At 43.8% G+C, this 19,869-nt stretch overlaps 2 protein-coding genes across 2 annotated transcripts in view; both read left to right on the top strand.

Annotated features, from left to right (window-relative positions):
* Nucleotides 1-2,640: 2,640 nt before the first annotated feature.
* SDHB (succinate dehydrogenase complex iron sulfur subunit B) overlaps nt 2,641-19,869 on the top strand; it is a 33,697-nt gene continuing 16,468 nt past the window's right edge. The window contains exons 1-2 of the mRNA NM_001261804.1: nt 2,641-2,792; nt 11,937-12,064. Of these exons, the coding sequence (NP_001248733.1) occupies nt 2,721-2,792; nt 11,937-12,064 (200 nt within the window). The 5' untranslated portion in view covers nt 2,641-2,720. The remainder of the gene's footprint in view (nt 2,793-11,936; nt 12,065-19,869) is intronic.
* The window catches only part of MFAP2 (microfibril associated protein 2), a 67,092-nt gene continuing 62,179 nt past the window's right edge, over nt 14,957-19,869 (top strand). Inside the window, exon 1 of the mRNA XM_001099579.4 lies at nt 14,957-14,975. Within this exon, the coding sequence (XP_001099579.2) occupies nt 14,967-14,975 (9 nt within the window). The 5' untranslated portion in view covers nt 14,957-14,966. The remainder of the gene's footprint in view (nt 14,976-19,869) is intronic.

Genomic DNA, 19,869 nt, shown 5'->3' on the forward strand with positions numbered 1-19,869 from the left:
GTCTCACTTATGCTGGCCTCAGACTGCTTTTTCCAAGGTGACCTGGGCAAACTAAAAGGGTAGTTGCTTATCTAGAGGTGCATCTGCCTTTGAGATGAAAGAACCCTGAAAATGCTAAGAGGACCAATTCTCTAGAAATACATTCCTTGCAGGAAGAGTTTTCTTGAGCTCAGATGACAATTCATTTGGGAGTTAGAGAGAGAGTGGCAGTCTTCCCATATTTCAGCCAGTTTGGGTGACCCAAGAGGCCCCATGGGGCAGACCAGAGGGGCCCTGTTCCAGTCCTGGGTCAGTGCCAGTGAAAGTCAAGGTGACTCAGCATTGTTACCAGTTATCCACAAGACAGCCACGTGAATCACAGCATCTTAAATCAGAGGGCTCAACACCCTAATGGTTCAGGCAAGGAAACTATAGGTCAAACGTGGGGAGGGGCTTAGCCAAGGTCACATGGCCTTGAAGATTCCAGGTTAGACCAAGAGGTTCAGGCCTCACTACACACTCCCTTTAATGAGGCCACACGGGCAGTATAGCAGGGTTCCAGTCAAGGACTCCAGAAACTTAGCTCATCCAGCCAATTCACCTGGCCATCTCAGTGTCTCCAGTAGCATCCACATCAGCTGTGAGAGTGGAAACCAAAGACTATAGAATGTCACATGTCAAAAATAAGCAGGCAGAAAGGGGAAAAAAAATCACTCCTGGGAAACCTTGGGACCTGCAAGGTTAACAATCTACACAAACGCCTGGGGTGATGGAAGAGGCAGGTGCCTTGGAGGCCCCAGGCGGTTCCTGCCCAAGGTAAGTCCCGAGAGTGAGGCCAGCTCTGAGCAGATCCATGGAGGGGGCTGAAAAAAGCAGCTGAGATGACTAAAATGGAAACTCAGAAAAAACAAAATCAGAAACCCTTCTTCACAGGACTGCTGTGGGGATCAAGTGGGATAATGAACCATAATGTTTGGCGCAGAGTAGAAATGGTTTCTTATATTAAATGGCTAACAAAGCCACCAAGGACTGGGTGTCCTTCTCTGGGCACACCCTCTCTTACAGAACAGAGCTCACAGTGTCTAGCTGTCAGCTCACTTGCCCATCTCCACCACCAGAGAGTAAATTCGATGAGCAGTGACCACCTGACTTGCTCATTCCCTGTAGCATCCCAGCACTTGGTGCCTGCCACATAGTAGCCACTCCATTCGTATATATGAATGAATGAACGTATGAATGAATGAATGAATGAACAAAAGAATGGCACCTTTGCCAGCCACCCTTGAAATCACCTCAGCTCATTCACCAACTGCCCAGTTTGTCTGGGACACTCAGTGAGGAAACCTAGGCAGCCTCCGGCAAGCTGCACAATGTGCGACAGAAATGCCTGACTCAAGCCAGTAAGCGTCAGAGATGAGCAATAAGACTGACAAATTCTTACAAAGGCCAGGCGCGGTGGCTAACCCCTGTAATCCCAGCACTTTGGGAAGTCGGAGCAGGATGATTGCTTGAGCCCAGTAGTTCAAGACCAGCCTGGGCAACACAGCGAGACTCCATCTCTACAAGCAATCTTTTTAAAAAAATTACCCGGGCGACCGGGCGTGGTGGCTCACGCCTGCAATCCCAATACTTTAGGAGGCCGAGGTGGGTGGATCACGAAGTCAGGAGTTCAAGACCAGCCTGGCCAAGATGGTGAAACCCCGTCTCTACTAAAAACACAAAAAAATTAGCCGGGCATGATGGCGGACGCCTGTAATCCCAGCTACTCGGGAGGCTGAGGCAGGGAATTGCTTGAACCCGGGAGGCGGAGGTTGCAGAGAGCCGAGATCGCGCAACTGCACTCCAGCCTGGGCGACAGAGCGAGACTCCGTCTCAAAAAAAAAAAAAAAAAAATTACCTGGGTATGGTGGCTCACGCACCTGTAGTCCCAGCTACTCGGGAGACTGAGGCGGGAGGATCGCTTGAGCCTGGGAGGTCGAGGCTGCAGTGAGCCAAGACTGCACACCGGCCTGGGCAACAGAGTGAGACCCTGTCAAAAAGAAAAGAAAAGAAAGAAAGAAAATTGGCTGGGCGCGGTAGCTCACGCGTGTAATCCCAGTACTTTGGGAGGCCGAGGTGGACAGATCACGAGGTCAGGAGTTCAAGACCAGTCTGGCCAAGATGGTGAAACCTCGTCTCTACTAAAAATACAAAAAATGAACTGGATGTGGTGGTGTGCGCCTGTAATTCCAGCTACTCGAGAGGCTGAGGCTGGAGAATCGCGTGAACCCGGGAGGCGGAGGTTGCAGTGAGCCAAGATCGCGCCATTGCACTCCAGCCCGGGAGACAGTGCGAGACTCCGTCTCAAACAAACAAAAATTCCAGGAAAAAAGGGGTTAAAATCGGGGCAGGGACCGAGGTAGGATGGCTCCGCCCCATCTAAGTCTTAGCCCCACCCCCTGAAAGTCGCCCTGCCTCTCAGACTCCTCCCCTTTCTGAGAAGGTCACCTTGGGGGACGCCAAATGGGCATGCGCCGCTACTGCGCTACTGAGCTACTGCGCACGCTCGCTGTGACTGCTCGCTGTAACTTGCCCCGCCTTCCCTCCGCCCACTCGGGAAACCGGAAGCCTCCTGCCACTTGGTGGCTCCTACGCGGCTAGCGGGTCGTCAGTGGATGTAGGCTGGGCGCCGCGATGTTCGACGGGACATCGGCGGAGAGAGACCTCGGGGTTAAGGGGTGGGGCTGACGTCAAGAGCCAAGATGGCGGCGGTGGTCGCACTCTCCTTGAGGGGCCGGTTACCGGCCACAGCACTTGGCGGAGCCTGCCTGCAGGTGAGTCCTGGAGTCTCAGAGAGGGAAAAGGCAGGAAAGTCACGGAGACTGCCTGGAGCTGATGGGCCCGTGGAGAGACTAAGGAAGCATAGGGCAAGGCCTCAGGGAGAGGGAGGACCTCCTCCCACTGGCGCAGTGCTTTGGTTTGGCTTGGAGCATCCCTGTCCGTTATCTTTCTGCGCCTCGCCGCAGCTTGAGTTAGGGCAGGGGCAATTTTTTACAGCTAAGGTGGCGGGGGAGTTCAGAAAGGGGACTTGAATTACTCAAGGTCAGATGGCAAGCGAATGACTGCAGAAACCAGAATCCGAATCCAAACATTGGAGTTCCAGCCCTTTTTCTGCCACCAAACTATCGCCTCTGTAGAAAAGGGGGACCTGCGGGGTGTGACGAATGGGAATTGGGAAGCGAGGTCATTCCTCTAGGGTACGAGGTTGAGGACCGGGATTGGTGAGGAAAGGACGTGTGAATTAGGGACAGGGCAGGGGAAGGGAGAGATGGAGGGAAATGCATCCAGCCCCGTACCTCGAAGGATCCCGGCCGTGGGTGGCGGGGGTTGTAGGAAAGACTGGGTTCCTTAAAGCAATGTCACCACAGTTTCGCTAATATCCTCTCAGTGTTTCTGACTCTAAAGGGCATGTAATAATACGGACCTCATAGAGTTGACATGGAATGACAGAGAGCTTGGCGCTGTTCTTGTTTATAACTATGCCATGTGCTGTGACAGATTTTCCCACGCCCCTTCCATGGCCAAGAAACGACACATTTCTGACCTGCCTTCTAAGTGGGAACATTTAGAAGGGGAAGGGAAATTGCTTTTGTATACATAAAGGATCAAGGATTTGCAAATCCTAAGTCTGTTCCTCTTCTGGGCTTCTCAACAACCCCTTTAAGGTGGGCAAGTAAGAATTCTTACCCTCCTTTTTGGAGCTTTGAAAACTTGAGGTCCCCAGAAAGAAAATATTTGGCTTGCTCAAAATACCACATTCCCAAGAACTGGCAGACCTGAGACAGTTTTTTAACATAGTACCGGAAAAACTCCTTAGCGTAGATCTTGGGACATGGTTGGTGTCCAAGAAATTTTAGTTCCTCTTCCTCTCTTGCACTTAAATGAGGACATCTTTCATCTTAAGTACCTGCCATGGCTGCATAACACAGTACTTATCGCCCATGTTCTAGTCCTAGTTCTGTCCAGTATGCTGTGTGTGAACTTGCATCCACTCTGCATCAACCTTTCTGAAAAGGGGAGATAGAGGAAGAAGACAGCCTACCAGAGCCTCAGCTGACATCTTATGAGTATTAAATTGATGATTGATAATGAGCTTGTTTACCTGTTCTTTTTATAGTTGCTGAGCAAACAATTAAATTGTGAGAGCCCCACTAATGAGACAGAGTTCTAAAGCTCAGGCCCCTCTTCTAGCAATGAATTGTAGAAATGGCTAGTTTCATAGGTCATTGTTGTAATTCCAGGCAAGGCCTTTGCAGGGCCTCCTGAGGGCAACAGAAAATAGAAGAGCCCCAAGGCCTCCACTTCCTTGTGGGAATGTACATTTATACCCACCAAAGCCACCTCAAAAGAATTCAGTAATGAGCTTGGTGTGGGTAACATTCAAGTTCAGGTTCTGAATTATTTTTATGCATATAGTCTGACCACTGAACCACAATTCTGCCTTTAAGTATTTAACTGTAATATATTAACTATTGTTTGTGTTGCCTTATTTCTTCATCTGGACTATGAACTCCTTTAGGGCGAGAACCACCTACTTAAAAGTGTGCATCTTGCCAGGTGCAGTGGCTCATGCCTGTAATCCCAACACTTTGAGAGGCCAAGGCAGGTGGATCACCTGAGGTCAGGATTTCGAGACCAGCCCAGCCAACATGGTGAAACCCTGTCTTTACTTAAAAAAAAAAAAAAAATATATATATATATATATATACACACACACAAAAATTAGCTGGGCTTGGTGGTGGGCTCCTATAATCCCAGCTACACAGGAGGCTGAGGCAGGAGAATCGCTTGAACCTGGCAGGCGGAGGGATGCAGTGAGCCGAGATGGCACCATTGCACTCCACCCTGGGTGATAAGAGTGAAACTCAGTCTCAAAAAAAAAAATTTTTTTTAATGTGTATCTTGTTCCTTAGGCTGGCAGGACTAGGATACCTATCTACAAATCAGAAGGATACAAAGACTGATAAGGTTGCCAATCGTGTAGAGCAAAAATTATTTTCTGGGCTATGCTAGAAGCTTGACCCCCCCGGTTATCTTATGAGGCAGTTATTAATACTACCCACCCTTTACAAAGGAAGAAATAGAATCATAAAAGTTAATAATTTGCAGAAGAATACACAGCTAGTAAGTGATAGAGCTTGGATTTGAAGCGTCACCGATCACACTTTTCAGCAAGCCTGCACCTTGTATTTTACTCAGGCTTATCTTCATACAGTCCTTTTTGCCTTCTTCCTCTCTATTTCCCACCTTCTTCTCTGGCCTCCAAATCTTTCTCCACTCCATCCAACTCCAAGCCTGCACCCTAAGGACACTTTACTAGAGAAACAACAACCAGCCTTCAGCACCATTCAGAATTCACCCTTCTCAGTTCAGTTGTTGCTTACCTTGCTTAAATTATAAACTATGAAGTTCATATTACCCAGGATTTCCTAGGAATGTACTTTCTGCCTTGAATACTCATTAGTCTTGTAGATTAACATAAAAATGCTTTCAAGGGGCCGGGCGCGGTGGCTCAAGCCTGTAATCCCAGCACTTTGGGAGGCCGAGACGGGCGGATCACGAGGTCAGGAGATCGAGACCATCCTGGCTAACACGGTGAAACCCTCTCTCTACTAAAAAATACAAAAAACTAGCCGGGCGAAGAGGCGGGCGCCTGTAGTCCCAGCTACTCGGGAGGCTGAGGCAGGAGAATGGCGTAAACCCAGGAGGCGGAGCTTGCAGTGAGCTGAGATCCGGCCACTGCACTCCAGCCTGGGTGACAGAGCGAGACTCCGTCTCAAAAAAAAAAAAAAAAATGCTTTCAAAGGGCCCTCTTTCATTAAGGATTTGTAGTATAAATTGCTCCAAAGGGGAGAAAATCATATAGTCTCATTGTATGATTAGAGTAACAACTTCTCTTGTTCCTTGGATCTCATTGTGAAATGGAATTATCTTTTTGCACTGTTCCATTCTATGTTTGCATTTTCACTACTAGTTATAATGGCTAAAAGCTTCAGTTTTTGAATCAAGTGACCTGTGTTCCTATATGATCCTATCCTCATCTTTTAACTGGGAACAATATAACATTTTTCATAGAAATGTTATAAAGATTAGAGATTATTTGGCACAGTGTGTGACATAAAGGTTCAATGAATGAAATGTGGCAAATTTTTAGATTTATGTATTCAGCGAATTTTTTGGTGGATCACAGATAACATAATCCTGAGAATTAACTCTTTGTACAGACCTCAAGATGAGCAAAGCTCCATCACTTTCAGAACCATGACCACCTCTGGTGATTTTGATTTCAGAATCTTCTTTCATTCCGGTAAACCCCCTTTGCCCCACCAAATGTTGTATGAAATACTTTTTTTTTTTTTTTTTTTGAGACAGAGTCGCACTCGCCCTGTTGCCCAGGCTGGAGTGCAGTGGTGCGATCTCGGCTTACCATAACCTCCGCCTCCCGGATTCAAGCAATTCTCCTGTCTCGGCCTCCTGAGTAGCTGGGATTGCAGGTGCCCGCCACCACATCTGGCTAATTTTTTTGTATTTTTAGTAGAGATGGGGTTTCACCATGTTGGCCAGGCTGGTTGAACTGCTGACCTCAGGTAATCCACCCGCCTCAGCCTCCCAAAGTGCTGGGATTACAGGCATGAGCCACTATGCCTGGCCTATAAAATACATTTTTGACACAAAACAAATTTAAATTAGTTGTACTGAAAAAAAAATGACATTTTGGGGCACCCCAAAACTGATGTTGGGATACATTGACTTAGATATTCAGTGTAGTACATCCTGGCATTGCTCTTATTTCATATCATTCATATGATAAGACTTCTTAAAAATTTAAATTATCTCTAATACAAACTTAATCTCTTTTGGAAAGATAATACACGATCGATTATCTGTGTAGAGTGAACATGAAGCAGATATTTAAGTATTATAAAGAAATGTTGAAGGGAAAACATTGCAGGTAACCACAGTCATCCCACAGACCTTGTGGGACTGACACCCAGCTTGATAGAGCCTAATGCCTGTTGCCCACTGACAATACTAAATCAGGCTTTAGAACTAGGGGGTTGTGCCGGGTTGGTGGCTCACGCCTGTAATCCCAGCACTTTGGAAGGCTGAGGCAGTTGGATCACAACGTCAGGAGTTCAAGACCAACCTAGCTAAAATGGTGAAATCCCATCTCTACTAAAAATACAAAAAAATGAGCCCAGCATGGTGGCACGCATCTGTAATCCCAGCTACTCAGGAGGCTGAGGCAGGAGAATCGCTTGAACCCAGGAGGCAGAGGTTGCAGTGAGCTGAGATCTCGCTACTGCATTCCAGCCTGAGCGACAGAGTGAGACTCCGTCTCACGAAAAGAAAAGAACTAGGGGGTTATACTTCAGTCCCAGATTCTGTTTAAAGCCAGAGGGGCTGGGCTGGTTGTTCGCGCTTGTAATCCCAACACTTTGGAACGATGAGGCAGGTGGATCACTTGAGGCCAGGAGTTCGAGACCAGCCTGGCCAAATGGCAAAACCCTGTCTCTACTAAAAATACAAAAATTAGCCAGACATGGTGGCACATGCCTGTAATCCCAACACTTTGGGAGGCTGAGGTGGGAGGATTGCTTAAGCCCAGGAGTTCCATACCGGCTTAGGCAACATGGCAAGACCCTGTCTCTACAAAAATTAGCTAGACATGATGGTGTGCACCTATGGTCCCAGCTACTTAGGAAGCTGAGTCAGGACGATCACCTGAGCCCAGGAGTTTAAGGCTGCAGTGAGCCATGATCTCCAGCTTGGGCAATAGAGCTAGACTATAAGTCTATAAAAATAAAAAATAAAGGCCTGGCACAGTGGCTCCCACCTGTAATCGCAGCACTTTGGGAGACCAAAGCGGGCAGATCACCTGAGGTCAGGAGTTCAGGACCAGCCTGGCCAATATGGTGAAACCCTGTCTGTACTAAAAATATAAAAATTAGCTGGGCGTGGTGGCAGGCACCTGTAGTCCCAGCTACTTAGGAGGCTGAGGCAGAAGAATTGCTTGAAGCCGGGAGGTGGAGGTTGCAGTGGGCCAAGGTTGCGCCATTGCACTCCAGCCTGGGGGACAAGAGCGAGACCCCATCTAAAATAAATAAATAAATATTTTTTTAAAATGAAAAATAAAATCCAAATTAGAAGGCAAAAACTTGAAGTAGCCCCATTTTTTAAAAGGCATATTGTCCCATTTACCCTACTACCTGCCTCAGGCACAGCAGCCACCCACTCTGGAAAATAGTTTTGTCAGTTGCTTTAAAAAAACTAAACTTGTAGCTACCATACAGCCCAACAGTTACACACCTGGGTGTTTATCCTGAGAAATGAAGGCTTAACGTTCACACAGAAATTTGTACACAAGTGTTCATTTCAGCTTTATTCATGTCACCAAAAATTAGAAACACCCCCAACGTCCCACCCCCAACCAACGTAGTTATATGGTTAAGCAAACTGTGGTACATTGTACCGTGGAGTGCTACTCAGCCATAACAAGAAAAAAGCTATTGCTGTACACAGCAACTTGGATGAATCTCCGGAGAATTAGGCTGAATGAAAAAAGCCAATGCCAAAAGGCTACATACTAGATGATTATATTGATATAGCATTCTTTAAATGACAGAATTTGAGAAGTAGAGAACAGATTAGTGTTTGCTAGGGCTTAAGGAGTACAGGGGAGGGAGGGTGGGAGGAAGTGGACAGGGCTATAAATGGGCAATGTTAGTGATCCTGTTCTTATGGGAATGTCCCGTATCTTGACTAGCACGGTCAGTATTCTGGTTGTGGTGATGTGCTGCAGTTTGCAAGATGTTCCTGTTGGGGAGACTGGGTAAAGAATATGTGGGTCCTGGCATGGTAGCTCATGCCTGTATCCCAACTCTTCGGGAGAGCCAGGCAGAGGATCACTTGGGGCCAGGAGTTCAAGACCAGCCTAGGCAACATAGTGAGACCCCCATCTCTACAAAAATAAACATAAAAAAACTAATTGGGCATCATGGTGCATGCCTGTAGTCCTAGCTACTGGGGAAGCTGAGATGGGAGGTTCGCATGAGTCCAGAAGGTTGAGGCTGCAGTGAGCTGTAATCATGCCACTGCACAATCAATGACAACAAAACCCTGTCTCTTTTTTTTGTTTTTTTTTTTAGATGGAGTTTCACTTTGTTACCCAGGGTGGTGTACAGTGGCGCAATCTTAGCTCACTGCAACCTTTACCTCCCAAGTTCAAGGGATTCTCCTGCCTCAGCCTCCCAAGTAGCTGGGATTACAGGCGCACACCACCACACCCGTCTGATTTGTTTTTGTATTTTTAGTAGGGATGGGGTTTTACCATTTTGGCTGGGCTGGTCTTGAATTCCTGACCTCAGGTGATTCCCCAACCTCAGCTTCCCAAAGTGCTGAGATTACAGGTGGGAAGAGCATGTGGAGTCTCAGTATTATTTTCTTTGTTTTGTTTTGTTTTGAAACAGGGTCTCACTCTGTCGCCCAGGCTGGAGTGCAGTGGCACAATCTTGGCTCACTGCAACCTCCGCCTCCCGGGGTCAAGTGCCTCTGCCTCCCAAGTAGCTGGGATTACAGCCATGTGCCACCACAACGGGCTAATTTTTGTATCTTTAGTAGAGATGGATTTTCACCATGTTGGCCAGGCTGGTCTTGAACTTCTGACCTCAAGTGATTTGTCTGCCTTGGCCTCCCAAAGTGCTGGGATACAGGTGTGAGCCACTGCACCTGGCCTCAGTATTATTTTCTGTAAATGCATATGAATCTGTAATTATTAAGAAGTAGAAAGGATGGCCGAGCACAGTGGCTTACACCTGTAATCCCAGCACTTTGGGAGGCCAAGGCAGACGGATCACCTGAGGTTGGGAGTTTGAGACCACCCTGACCAACGTAGAGAAACCACGTGTCTACTAAAAATACAAATTAGCCGGGCCTGCTAGCGCATGCCTGTAATCCCAGCTACTCGGGAGACAGGCAAGAGAATCGCTTGAACCCGGGAGGCAGAGGTTGCGGTGAGCCAGGATCACACCATTGCTCTCCAGCCTGGGCAACAAGAGTGAAACTCTGTCTCAAAAATAAATAAATAAATAGGTTAATTTTTTAAAAAGCATTTAAATATGGATATATGCAGTAACATATATGAATCTCAGAAGCATTATGTTGAGTGAAAGAAGCTAGACACAAGACTACGTACCATATGATACCATTTATATGAATTCTGTAAAAGGCAGATTCGTGATGATAACTGATCAGTTGCTAAGAGTAGGGAAAGGGGACTTATGTTTGCCACCAAGGGCACAAAAGACCTTTTTGGATGGAATTATTCTGTTGTAATTGTGGTAGGATTACATTGCTTTGTCAAAACTCATCACATTATACCCTTAAAACTAGTGAATTTTATTATAATGAATTATACCTTATTAAATGTCACAGAAAAAAGACCCAAAAAAATGGGACATTAAGCAAGCAAAGACCACTGGAGTTGATACCTTTAGGAATCTTTCCTCTTCTCACTTCCAAATACCACAAGGTGGCATTGGGTGTTCATGTCAGTTTACAAAATGGGGTTCCTGGTGAAAAACATTTGTAGAAATGGCTTTCCTTTTGTTGATGATTTTAGCCAGCTTGGTGATAAGGTAAAACATTTTCATCTTAACTTTCATTTTCTTTGTATATTTTCTTTTCTACTGTTAGCTGATGTTTGTATTTTTAGCTATAGTTAATATGGGAACTTTAACAAGAAATAATGTTACTGGTGAGGGTCTTGACCATAGGTCATCCAGGTTCTTGGCATGTTGAACAAAGAATAGGACAAAACACACAAAACAACAGAAGACAAAAGCATAGATGTATTGAAATGAAAGTACACTCCACAGAGTGGGAGTGGGATCCAGCAAGTGGCTCAAGAGCCCCAGCTGCACAGTCTCTGGGATTTAAGTCCCCTGTAGGGGTTTCCTATTGGTTACACCCTATGCAAATGAAGACTTGGCCTGAGATGAATCAGAGGCTGTAGTGAAGGCTTCCTGTCTTCAAACAGTCTTCTCCTGCCTCAGTAATAAACACCACTGCATCTTTTTGTAATTAGTCAATTAACCTTCCGAGTTTTTACTTTTCTATATCAGTTTATTTTAAAACTTAGCAGGCCTGGAATATAGTCTTTACTTTCTTTCTTTCTTTTTATTTCTTTTTTTTTATTTTTTATTTTTGAAAAAGAGTCTCACTCCGTTGCCCAGGCTAGAGTGCATTGGCATTATCATGGCTCTCTGCAGCCTCAACCTCTCAGGCCCAAGCAGTCCTCCCACCTCTGCCTCCTGAGACGCACACTACCACACCCAGCTAATTTTTATTTTTTGTAGATGGGATTTTGTCTGTTTCCCAGGCTGGTCTCAAACTCATGGGCTCAATCAGTTCTCTCACTTCTGCCTCCCAAAGTACTGAGATTGCAGGCATAAGCCACCACCCTCAGACCACACCCCACACTCTTTCCCCTCAATACTGGTTTGTCAAGCCACCACTTAGATGTCGCTTGAGGAAGCCTTCTCTGACTCTTACACTCATTGAAGTCTCTGCTGTATTCATCCAGAGCTCCCTGTACTTTCCCATCAGTGTTACTCTTTATATTCATTGTGAATGTTTAATTTAACTCTTGTTCACTACAAAGTAAGTTCTGTGAAGATGAAGGTTTTTGTGTATTTTATTAAGTGCTGTAGCACTAGCCCCTAATACCATGTCTGATATATTAGCATATGATAGGTGCTTAATACTTGTTGGATATTGAATGACTGCCTTTTCCCAGAAGATTATATATCAGTAATGTGTGAGTTTATATCCAGCATTACATCTGTTGTGCCCGCAAAATGGAATTATCTTGCATTTCTAATTTTTTTTTCCGTTTTGTGAACTTTTAAAAATTTCAGGCCTCCCGAGGAGCCCAGACAGCTGCAGCCGCAGCTCCCCGTATCAAGAAATTTGCCATCTATCGATGGGACCCAGACAAGGCTGGAGACAAACCTCATATGCAGACTTACGAAATTGACCTTAATAAGTGAGTATCTCTGTGAAAGCCAGGTATTGAAGGAGAGTTCTTGATCGATTTAGGGACATGCTTTTCACACCCTTGGAAGGCTTAAAAATCCGAGATCATCCGGTGGCTCTGGAATCTGTTGTTTTTAAAACAAGAATGAGGTTGGACCGGGCACAGTGGCTCACGCCTGTAAACCCAGCACTTTGGGAGGCTCAGGCGGGCAGATCATCTGAGGTTGGGAGTTCCAGACCAACCTGGCCAACATGGCAAAACCCCGTCTCTACTAAAAATACAAAAATTAGCTGGGTGTAGTGGCTCATGCCTGTAATCCCAGCCACTCAGGAGGCTGGGGCACAAGAATCACTTGAACCCAGCAGGCAGAAGTTGCAGCGAGCTGAGATCATGCCATTGCACTACAGCCTGGGCAACAGAGCGAGACTCTGTCTCCAAAAAAGAAAAAGAATGAGGTTGGTACCTGATTCAGAAAAATAATACCAAAATAATTCCCAAGTGAAAGTATGACAAATTTCTAGAAATACTGGTACAGTTAACTTTATGCATAGTATTTAAAGTCATTCAGCATATTACCATTTTTTTAATGCTGAATGTATTGATTATATCTTATACATCTGGACCTGTATTTTCTGTAATAGTAACAGAACTGCCAGAAACTTGCCTAGAATGGACAAGGTAGGGATGTGGTTAAAATGTTAAAAATTGGACTTGTGTGTTAGTTTTCTATTTCTGTCAGAGCAAATTACCACAAACTTAGTGACTTAAAACAATCTAAATTTATTATCTCATAGTTCTGTAGGTCAAAAGACTGGTATAGTCTCATCAGACTATAATCAAGGTGTCAGCAGGCTGCGTTCCTTTCTGGAGCCTAGGGGAAAATATTTTTTGTTCATTTGGGCTATTGGTGGAATGCAGTTCCTTGTGGTTGTGAGCCCAAGGTCCCTGTCATTCTGCTGACTGTAAGCTGAGGGCCGTTTCAAGCTTCTAGAGGCTGCCACACTACTTGGCTCTTGGCCTCTGCTTCCATCGTCAAAAGCAGCAGTAGCAGGTTGAGTCCTTCTTCACATCACATCTCTCAAAACTACTCTTCTTCCAGCATCTTTCACTTTTAGGGAACTCCACAGTTAGCCAAAGAAAACAAAGAAGCTAGCAAGCTAGGCTCTAGCCTCCTGCTGCTCCACTCCATGCCCCCGTACAACCAGAACTGTTCTTTGATCTATTTTATGTGTAAGTGAATAAGTGTTTAATTTTTTCAAACAAAAGCTTCTGTAGCACCAAAAAAAAAGTTTGAAAACCACGAATACTCTTAATGCTTATTTTGACTTTCTGTGATGACATGTAAGTGCTATTAATGAGGTAGCATTAATTGATATATAACCTTCTTAAATAGACAAAATTTTCAAATACTCAGCAACCAAAAGTCCCCAGCAAAATTCAAAGGAATAGAAATTGCACAGACCACATTTTTGGACCAAAATACAGTAAAACTAAGAACTCATATTAAAAATATAAACAGGCCGGGCGCGGTGGCTCACAACTATAATCCCAGCACTTTGGGAGGCCGAGGCAGGTGGATCGCTTGAGGTCAGGCATTCAAGACCAGCCTGGCCAACATGGTGAAACCCTGTCTCTACTAAAATATAAAAATAAGCTGGGTGTTGTGGCAGGTGCCTGCAATCCCAGCTATTTGGGAGGCTGAGGCACGAGAATCATTTGAACCTGGAAGGAGGAGGTAGTGAGCCGAGATCTCACCCCTGCACTCCAGCCTGGGTGACGGAGCAAGACTGTGTCTCAAAAAAAAAAAAAAAAAAAGCAAAAAAAAAAAACTAATAAAACAAAAAACGCTACTGCTTAGAAAATAAAAAGTACATTTCTAACTGCCTATTTGATCAGGAACACATAAAAAATATTGCCAGATACCTAGAAAGTAAAGACATTGCAAATCACAACTTAGAGAATGTGGCTAAAACTGGAAGAGTTAAAGTCATAACTATCTTTTTGAGACAGGGTCTGTCACCCAGGTTAGAGTGCAGTGGCATGCTCACGGTTCACTGCAACCTCAGCCTCCCAGACTCAAGCAATCCACCTGCCTCACCCTCCTGAGCAACTGGGACTATAGGCACATGCCACCACACCCAGCTAAGTTTTGTATTTTTTGTAAAGATGGAGTTTCACTATGTTGCCCAGCCTGGTCTCAAACTCCTGGGCTCAAGCAATCCACCCATTTCAGCTTCCCAAAGTCCTAGGATTACAGGCATGAGCCACAGCACCCGGCCCATAACTCTTATTTAATGATAAAAAATTTAAAGAATCTTTGGGTTCATTTCCAATTTTGGCACAGTAGCTCTCATCAGACTAACCCTCCTACAAATAACAATTATCAACTCCGGACGAAATGTAAGAAACAACTGCCTGAACAGTGGAGAAGGACCAAGAGTGAGCAGACACTGGAGGGGAGTTGACACTTGGAAGAATGAAATGGCATTGGACAAATTACCATTTTATTGTTACATGATTTTGCTGAGGACAAGTCCAAGTTGGTATGGGAAGTAATGGGACTAACAGTTGGATGGAAAACCACAATCCGCTGGGTGCGTTGGCTCACACCTGTAATCCCAGCGCTTTGGGAGGCCAAAGCAGGCCAACATGATGAAACCCCATCTCTACTAAAAATACAAAAATTAGCCAGACATGGTGGCACATGCCTCTAATCCCAGCCACTCTGGAGGCTAATGGGGGAGAATCACTTGAATGTGGGAGGTGGAGGTTGCAGTGAGCCAAGATCACACCACTGCACTCCAGCCTGGGCAACAGAGTGAGACTCTGTCTCAAAAAAAAAAAAAAAAAAAAACAATCTTAGCTTGAATAATGAGAAGACACATTTTGGGGCTTCCACAACCACTAGGAAATGAGGGGGAAAGCCTGGAAAGAAGAGAACCACAGAGGAGGCACACTAAATGCTGTTCATGAACTCTGCCCAAATCTTGCATTCAGCCATATTAATTGCCTGTGTAAAATGTTAAAATCCACACTTCTCAGAAAAACATAATACAATCCAGATTCTCTACAGCATATTAATTTTTCTTTATTTTATTTTTTTTATTTTGAGTCTGAGTTTCACTCTGTCGCCTGGGCTGGAGTACAGTGGTGCGATCTTGGCTCATTGCAACCTCCGTCTCCTGGGTTCAAGCGATTCCCTTGCCTCAGCCTCCTGAGTAGCTGGGACTACAGGCGCCCGCCACCACACCCGTCTAATTTTTGTGTTTTTAGTAGAGTTGGGGTTTCGCCATGTTGGCCAGGCTGGTCTTGATCTCCTGGCCTCAGGTGATCCACCCACCTCAGCCTCCCAAAGTGCTGGGATTACAGGCATGAGCCACTGAGCCCAGTGGAATTTAAAGAATTTTTAAATTTCCTCACATATAAAGGAAATTATGCTCATAATGAAATAGGAAATTTCCATAGAGAAATAGAAACTATTGAAAAGCCAAATGGAAAATCTAGTACTGAAAAATGCAATGTGTGAAAAGGAAAATTCATCAGATGGCTTTAACAGCAGATTGGAAATGGCAATAAGAAGAATCAGCAAACTTAAAAACATTAATAGAAATTATCTAATTTTTTTGTTGTTTTTGGGGTTTTTTGTTTGTTTTTTGAGACGGAGTCTTGCTGTGTCACCCAGGCTTGAGTGCAGTGGCGCAGTCTTGGCTCATTGCAACCTCTGCCTTCCAGGCTCAAGCGATTCTCCCACCTCAGCCTCCTGAAGCTGGGATTACAGATGTGCACCACTACGCCCCAGCTAATTTGTTGTATTTTTAGTAGAGACAAGGTTTTGCCATGTTGGCCAGGCTGGTCTTGAACTCCTGACCTCGAGTGATCCTCCCGCCTCGGCCTCCCAAAGTGCTGGGATTCCAGATGTGAGCCACCACGCCTGGCCGAAATTATCTGTTCTTAAGAAAAAGAAAGATTTTTGAAAAGGGAAAGAGCTCCTGTGATCTATGGAACAGCATCAGAAGGTCTAGGGCAGGCATGGTGGTTCATGCCTGTAATCCCAGCACTTTGGGAAGCTAAGGCAGAAGGATCACTTGAGGCCAGGGGTCCAAGACCAGCTTGGGCAACCTGTGAGACCTTGTCTCTACCAAAAAAATTTTTTCTTTGAAAAATCAGCCAGGCATGGTGGCACATACCTGTAGTCCTAGCTATTTGGGATGCTGAAGCGAGAAGATAGCTTGAGCTTAGAGGCTGCTATGAGCTATAATTGTGCCACTGCACTCCAACCTGGGCAACAGAGCAAGACCATGGATGGACCTAACACACATGTAATTGGACTTCCGGAAAAAATGGAAAGAAAAGGCAAAATAAATATCTGTTTGAAGAACTCATGGCCAGGAATTTCCTGAGCCCATGAAAGACATAATTTACATGTCCAGGAAGCTTAGTGAACCCCAACTAGGTAAATAAAAATAAAACTATGCCCTGCTCCATGATGTCAAGTTGCTGACAACCAAAAATAGGAGAAAATCTGGAAAGCAGCTGGAGAAAAACAACACGTTACATACAAGGAAACCATATGAAAGATAGCTGACTTCTCATCAGAAACTGGAGGCCAAGAGACAGTGAAATAAATAGCGTCTTTAAAGTACTAAAAGAAAAACTGTCAGCTTGGAATTCCACATTCAGAAAAAAAGATTCTTCAGGATGATTATGAAATGAAAACATTTTCAGATAAACAGAAAGAAAAAGAATTCATGGCCAGAAGACCAGTACTACATGAAATGCTATAGGAAGTTAGTCAGGCTGAGGAAAAACAATACCAGGTGGAAACTTGGCTCCTAGAAAAGGAATGAAGAGCACTGAACATGGATTTTTTCCTCTTAATTTTGTTGAAATTGATATGACTGTTTAAAGCCAAGTTAAGATATTGTATTCTATAATATATAACTCACATAGATGTAATGCATATGATAACTATAGTGTAGGGGCTGGGAGCAGCAGGTTAAATAGACCTATAATAATGTAGCAGGATTCTTGCATTACATAAAGTGGCACAATAGTACTTCTAAACAGGTATAAAAAGTTAAAGATGTAAATTATGTAAGTTATAATTCTAGAGTAACTTTTTTTTTTTTTCTTCTGTGACAGGATCTCACTCTGTCATCCAGGCTGGAATGCAGTAGCATGATCATAGCTCACTACACCCTCCCAGGCTCAACCAAGCAATCCTCCCTTCCTGAGACCTCCTAGGCTCAAGTAATCCTCCCACCTCAGCCTCCCATGTACCTGGGACTATAGGCATGTACCACTATGCCTGGCCAATTTTTTTTTTTGTAGAGACAGGGTCTCACTATGTTGCCCACGCTGGTCTCCTGGGCTCAAGCAGTCCTCCTGCGTCAGCCTCCCAAAGTGCTAGGATTATGGGTGTGAGCCACCATGCCCAGCCAAGAGTGTTTTTTTAATGCAAAGAGATATAGCTAAAAAGCCAATACATAAATTAAAATTGATTTCTAAAAATATTTACTTAGTTTAAAAATATTAGAATAAGAAGGGAAGAAGAGAACAGCAGCAAAATGATGGAACAAATAGTAAAATGATAGACCTAAATCCAGCCACGTCAATAACTATATTAAATGTAAAAACCATTAAATACTTCCAGTTAAAAAGCCAACAGTGTCATAATAGATTTTTTTTAAAGAAAAGCAAAACCCAACTTATATGCTGTTTAAATGCAAGAAAAGGTGCAAAATAAATAAATACATTTGAAAATCAGTGTGATTCACCATATTAACAGAATAAAGGGGAAAAACCCATTTGATTGCTTTAATATATGCAGAAAAGCATTTGGCAAGATTCAACACTAATTCACAATTCTTAAAAATGATAATGGGTTAAATAATTTTCAGTGTGTATATTTTAACAGAATAAATAAATAAAACTATAAGGAATTTGAATTAAAAGAAATAGTCCTAATTTTATTTAAATAATAATAACTGTGAATAGGAAAAGAAGGGAACTTCCTCAGCCAGATGAAGACCGTGAAAACCACAGCTGATAGCATACTTTATTGTGAGATGTCGAACGCTTTCCCCATAAGATCAGGAACGAGAAAGGTTGTCCACTCTGTTTTTGAGTTCAACATTGTACTGAAGGTTCTAGCCAGTCCATCAAAGGCAAGTAAAAGAAGTAGAAGGCATATATAAGCTTATAAAGGAAGAAATTAAACTAACTCTAGTCACAGGCAACATGATTGTTTATATAGAAAATTTCAGGGAGTCTACAAAACTAAAAGAGTAAGTAAATTTAGCAAGGCTGCAGGATGTAAGGTCAATATGCAAAATACTATTTGTGTGTGTGTGTATTTCAGTAGCTACGAATAATTCTATTTTATATGCTAACATCAGCCATTCAAAATTTTACTGGAGGTTTAGCCAGGGAAATTGGGCAAGAAGAAGAAAGAAAAGGAAATTGGAAAAGAAGAAGTAAACCCATCTCTTATAGATAACGTAATCTTGTAACACAAAACCTTGGGCAGGCGCAGTGGCTCGTGCTTGTAATCCCAGCATGTTGGAAGGCTGAAGCAGGAGAATTTTTTTTTTTTTTTTTTTTTGAGACAGAGTCTCACTCTGTCGCCCAGGCTGGAGTACAGTGGTGCGATCTTGGCTCACTGCAACCTCCGCCTCCCGGGTTCAAGCAATTCTCCTGCCTCAGCCTCCCAAGTAGTTGGGACTACAGGCACATGCCACCACGCCTGGCTAATTTTTTGTATTTTTAGTAGAGATGGGGTTTCACCATGTTAGCCAGGATGGTCTCAATCTCCTGACCTGGTGATCCACCTGCCTCGGCCTCCCAAAGTGCTGGGATTACAGGCATGAGCCACCCGCCTGGCCAATTTGAAATTTTTATAAGATGCAAATATTAGCCTTTGTAATGTAAAAAAAAACAAAGACTGGTTTTGTCATTTAAAATATGCTAGGACAAGAACAGCAGATCATTAGAATAAAAATGTAGCAACAAAACAGTCTTAATTTTATCTGAGGTCCCAGTATTAAATATGGGAGAAAGGTATTACAAATAAGAAGCAAAAGAGGATTTAGTCACTGATTTGGGACAACTGATAAAGTTTTTGCAGTTTTAGGAGAGTAACTTAAAATTTTTTTTTTAAGTAGAAGAAAATGTAAAGTATCAGACCTCAGGAAGGGCAGTGGTCTATTTAGGCTTAAAAGTGATAGATAATGTTGTAAAAGAAAAAATAGCCACCTTTATTAACGTAAACATTTAACTCATGTATGTTTAAAATTCCGTTACCAAAATTAGGAGTCAAACAGCAAATTACTATTGACAGTGAGGGAGGAAGCAGAAATAGCAATAGATATAATATATGAGAGCCTCAGATCATGAAAAAGAATTCTTAAGACCCCGGTAAACAGTGGCAAAGAATGTGGACAGACTGAGTGTCTAGAATGAGTCTTCTGGAACAGAGTTTTGTGCAGGCAGGTGGTATCGTGTCTTTTATTCTCTGCTGCATCCCCAGCATCTAGAACAGAACCTGGCAGAGTAAATGTTCAATAAATAATTGTGAAATAAAAATTAGTAAATTTCTGACAAACTTTCAACCTCTGTAGTATTCAGAAATCTCAATTTAAAACACTGAAAACAATAACACTTCGCTAGTATCAGAATAGCAAAGGTTTTTAAAGCTTCCAATTCCCAGTGTTAGCAGAGGTCCAGCAGAAAGGATGTCTGCATATTGCTGATACAAATACAGATAATGGGCGGGGCGCAGTGGCTCACACCTGTAATCCCAGCATTTGGGGAGG

Source organism: Macaca mulatta, chromosome 1 (genome assembly GCF_049350105.2).
Source record: "Macaca mulatta isolate MMU2019108-1 chromosome 1, T2T-MMU8v2.0, whole genome shotgun sequence".
Taxonomy (NCBI): Eukaryota; Metazoa; Chordata; class Mammalia; order Primates; family Cercopithecidae; genus Macaca; species Macaca mulatta.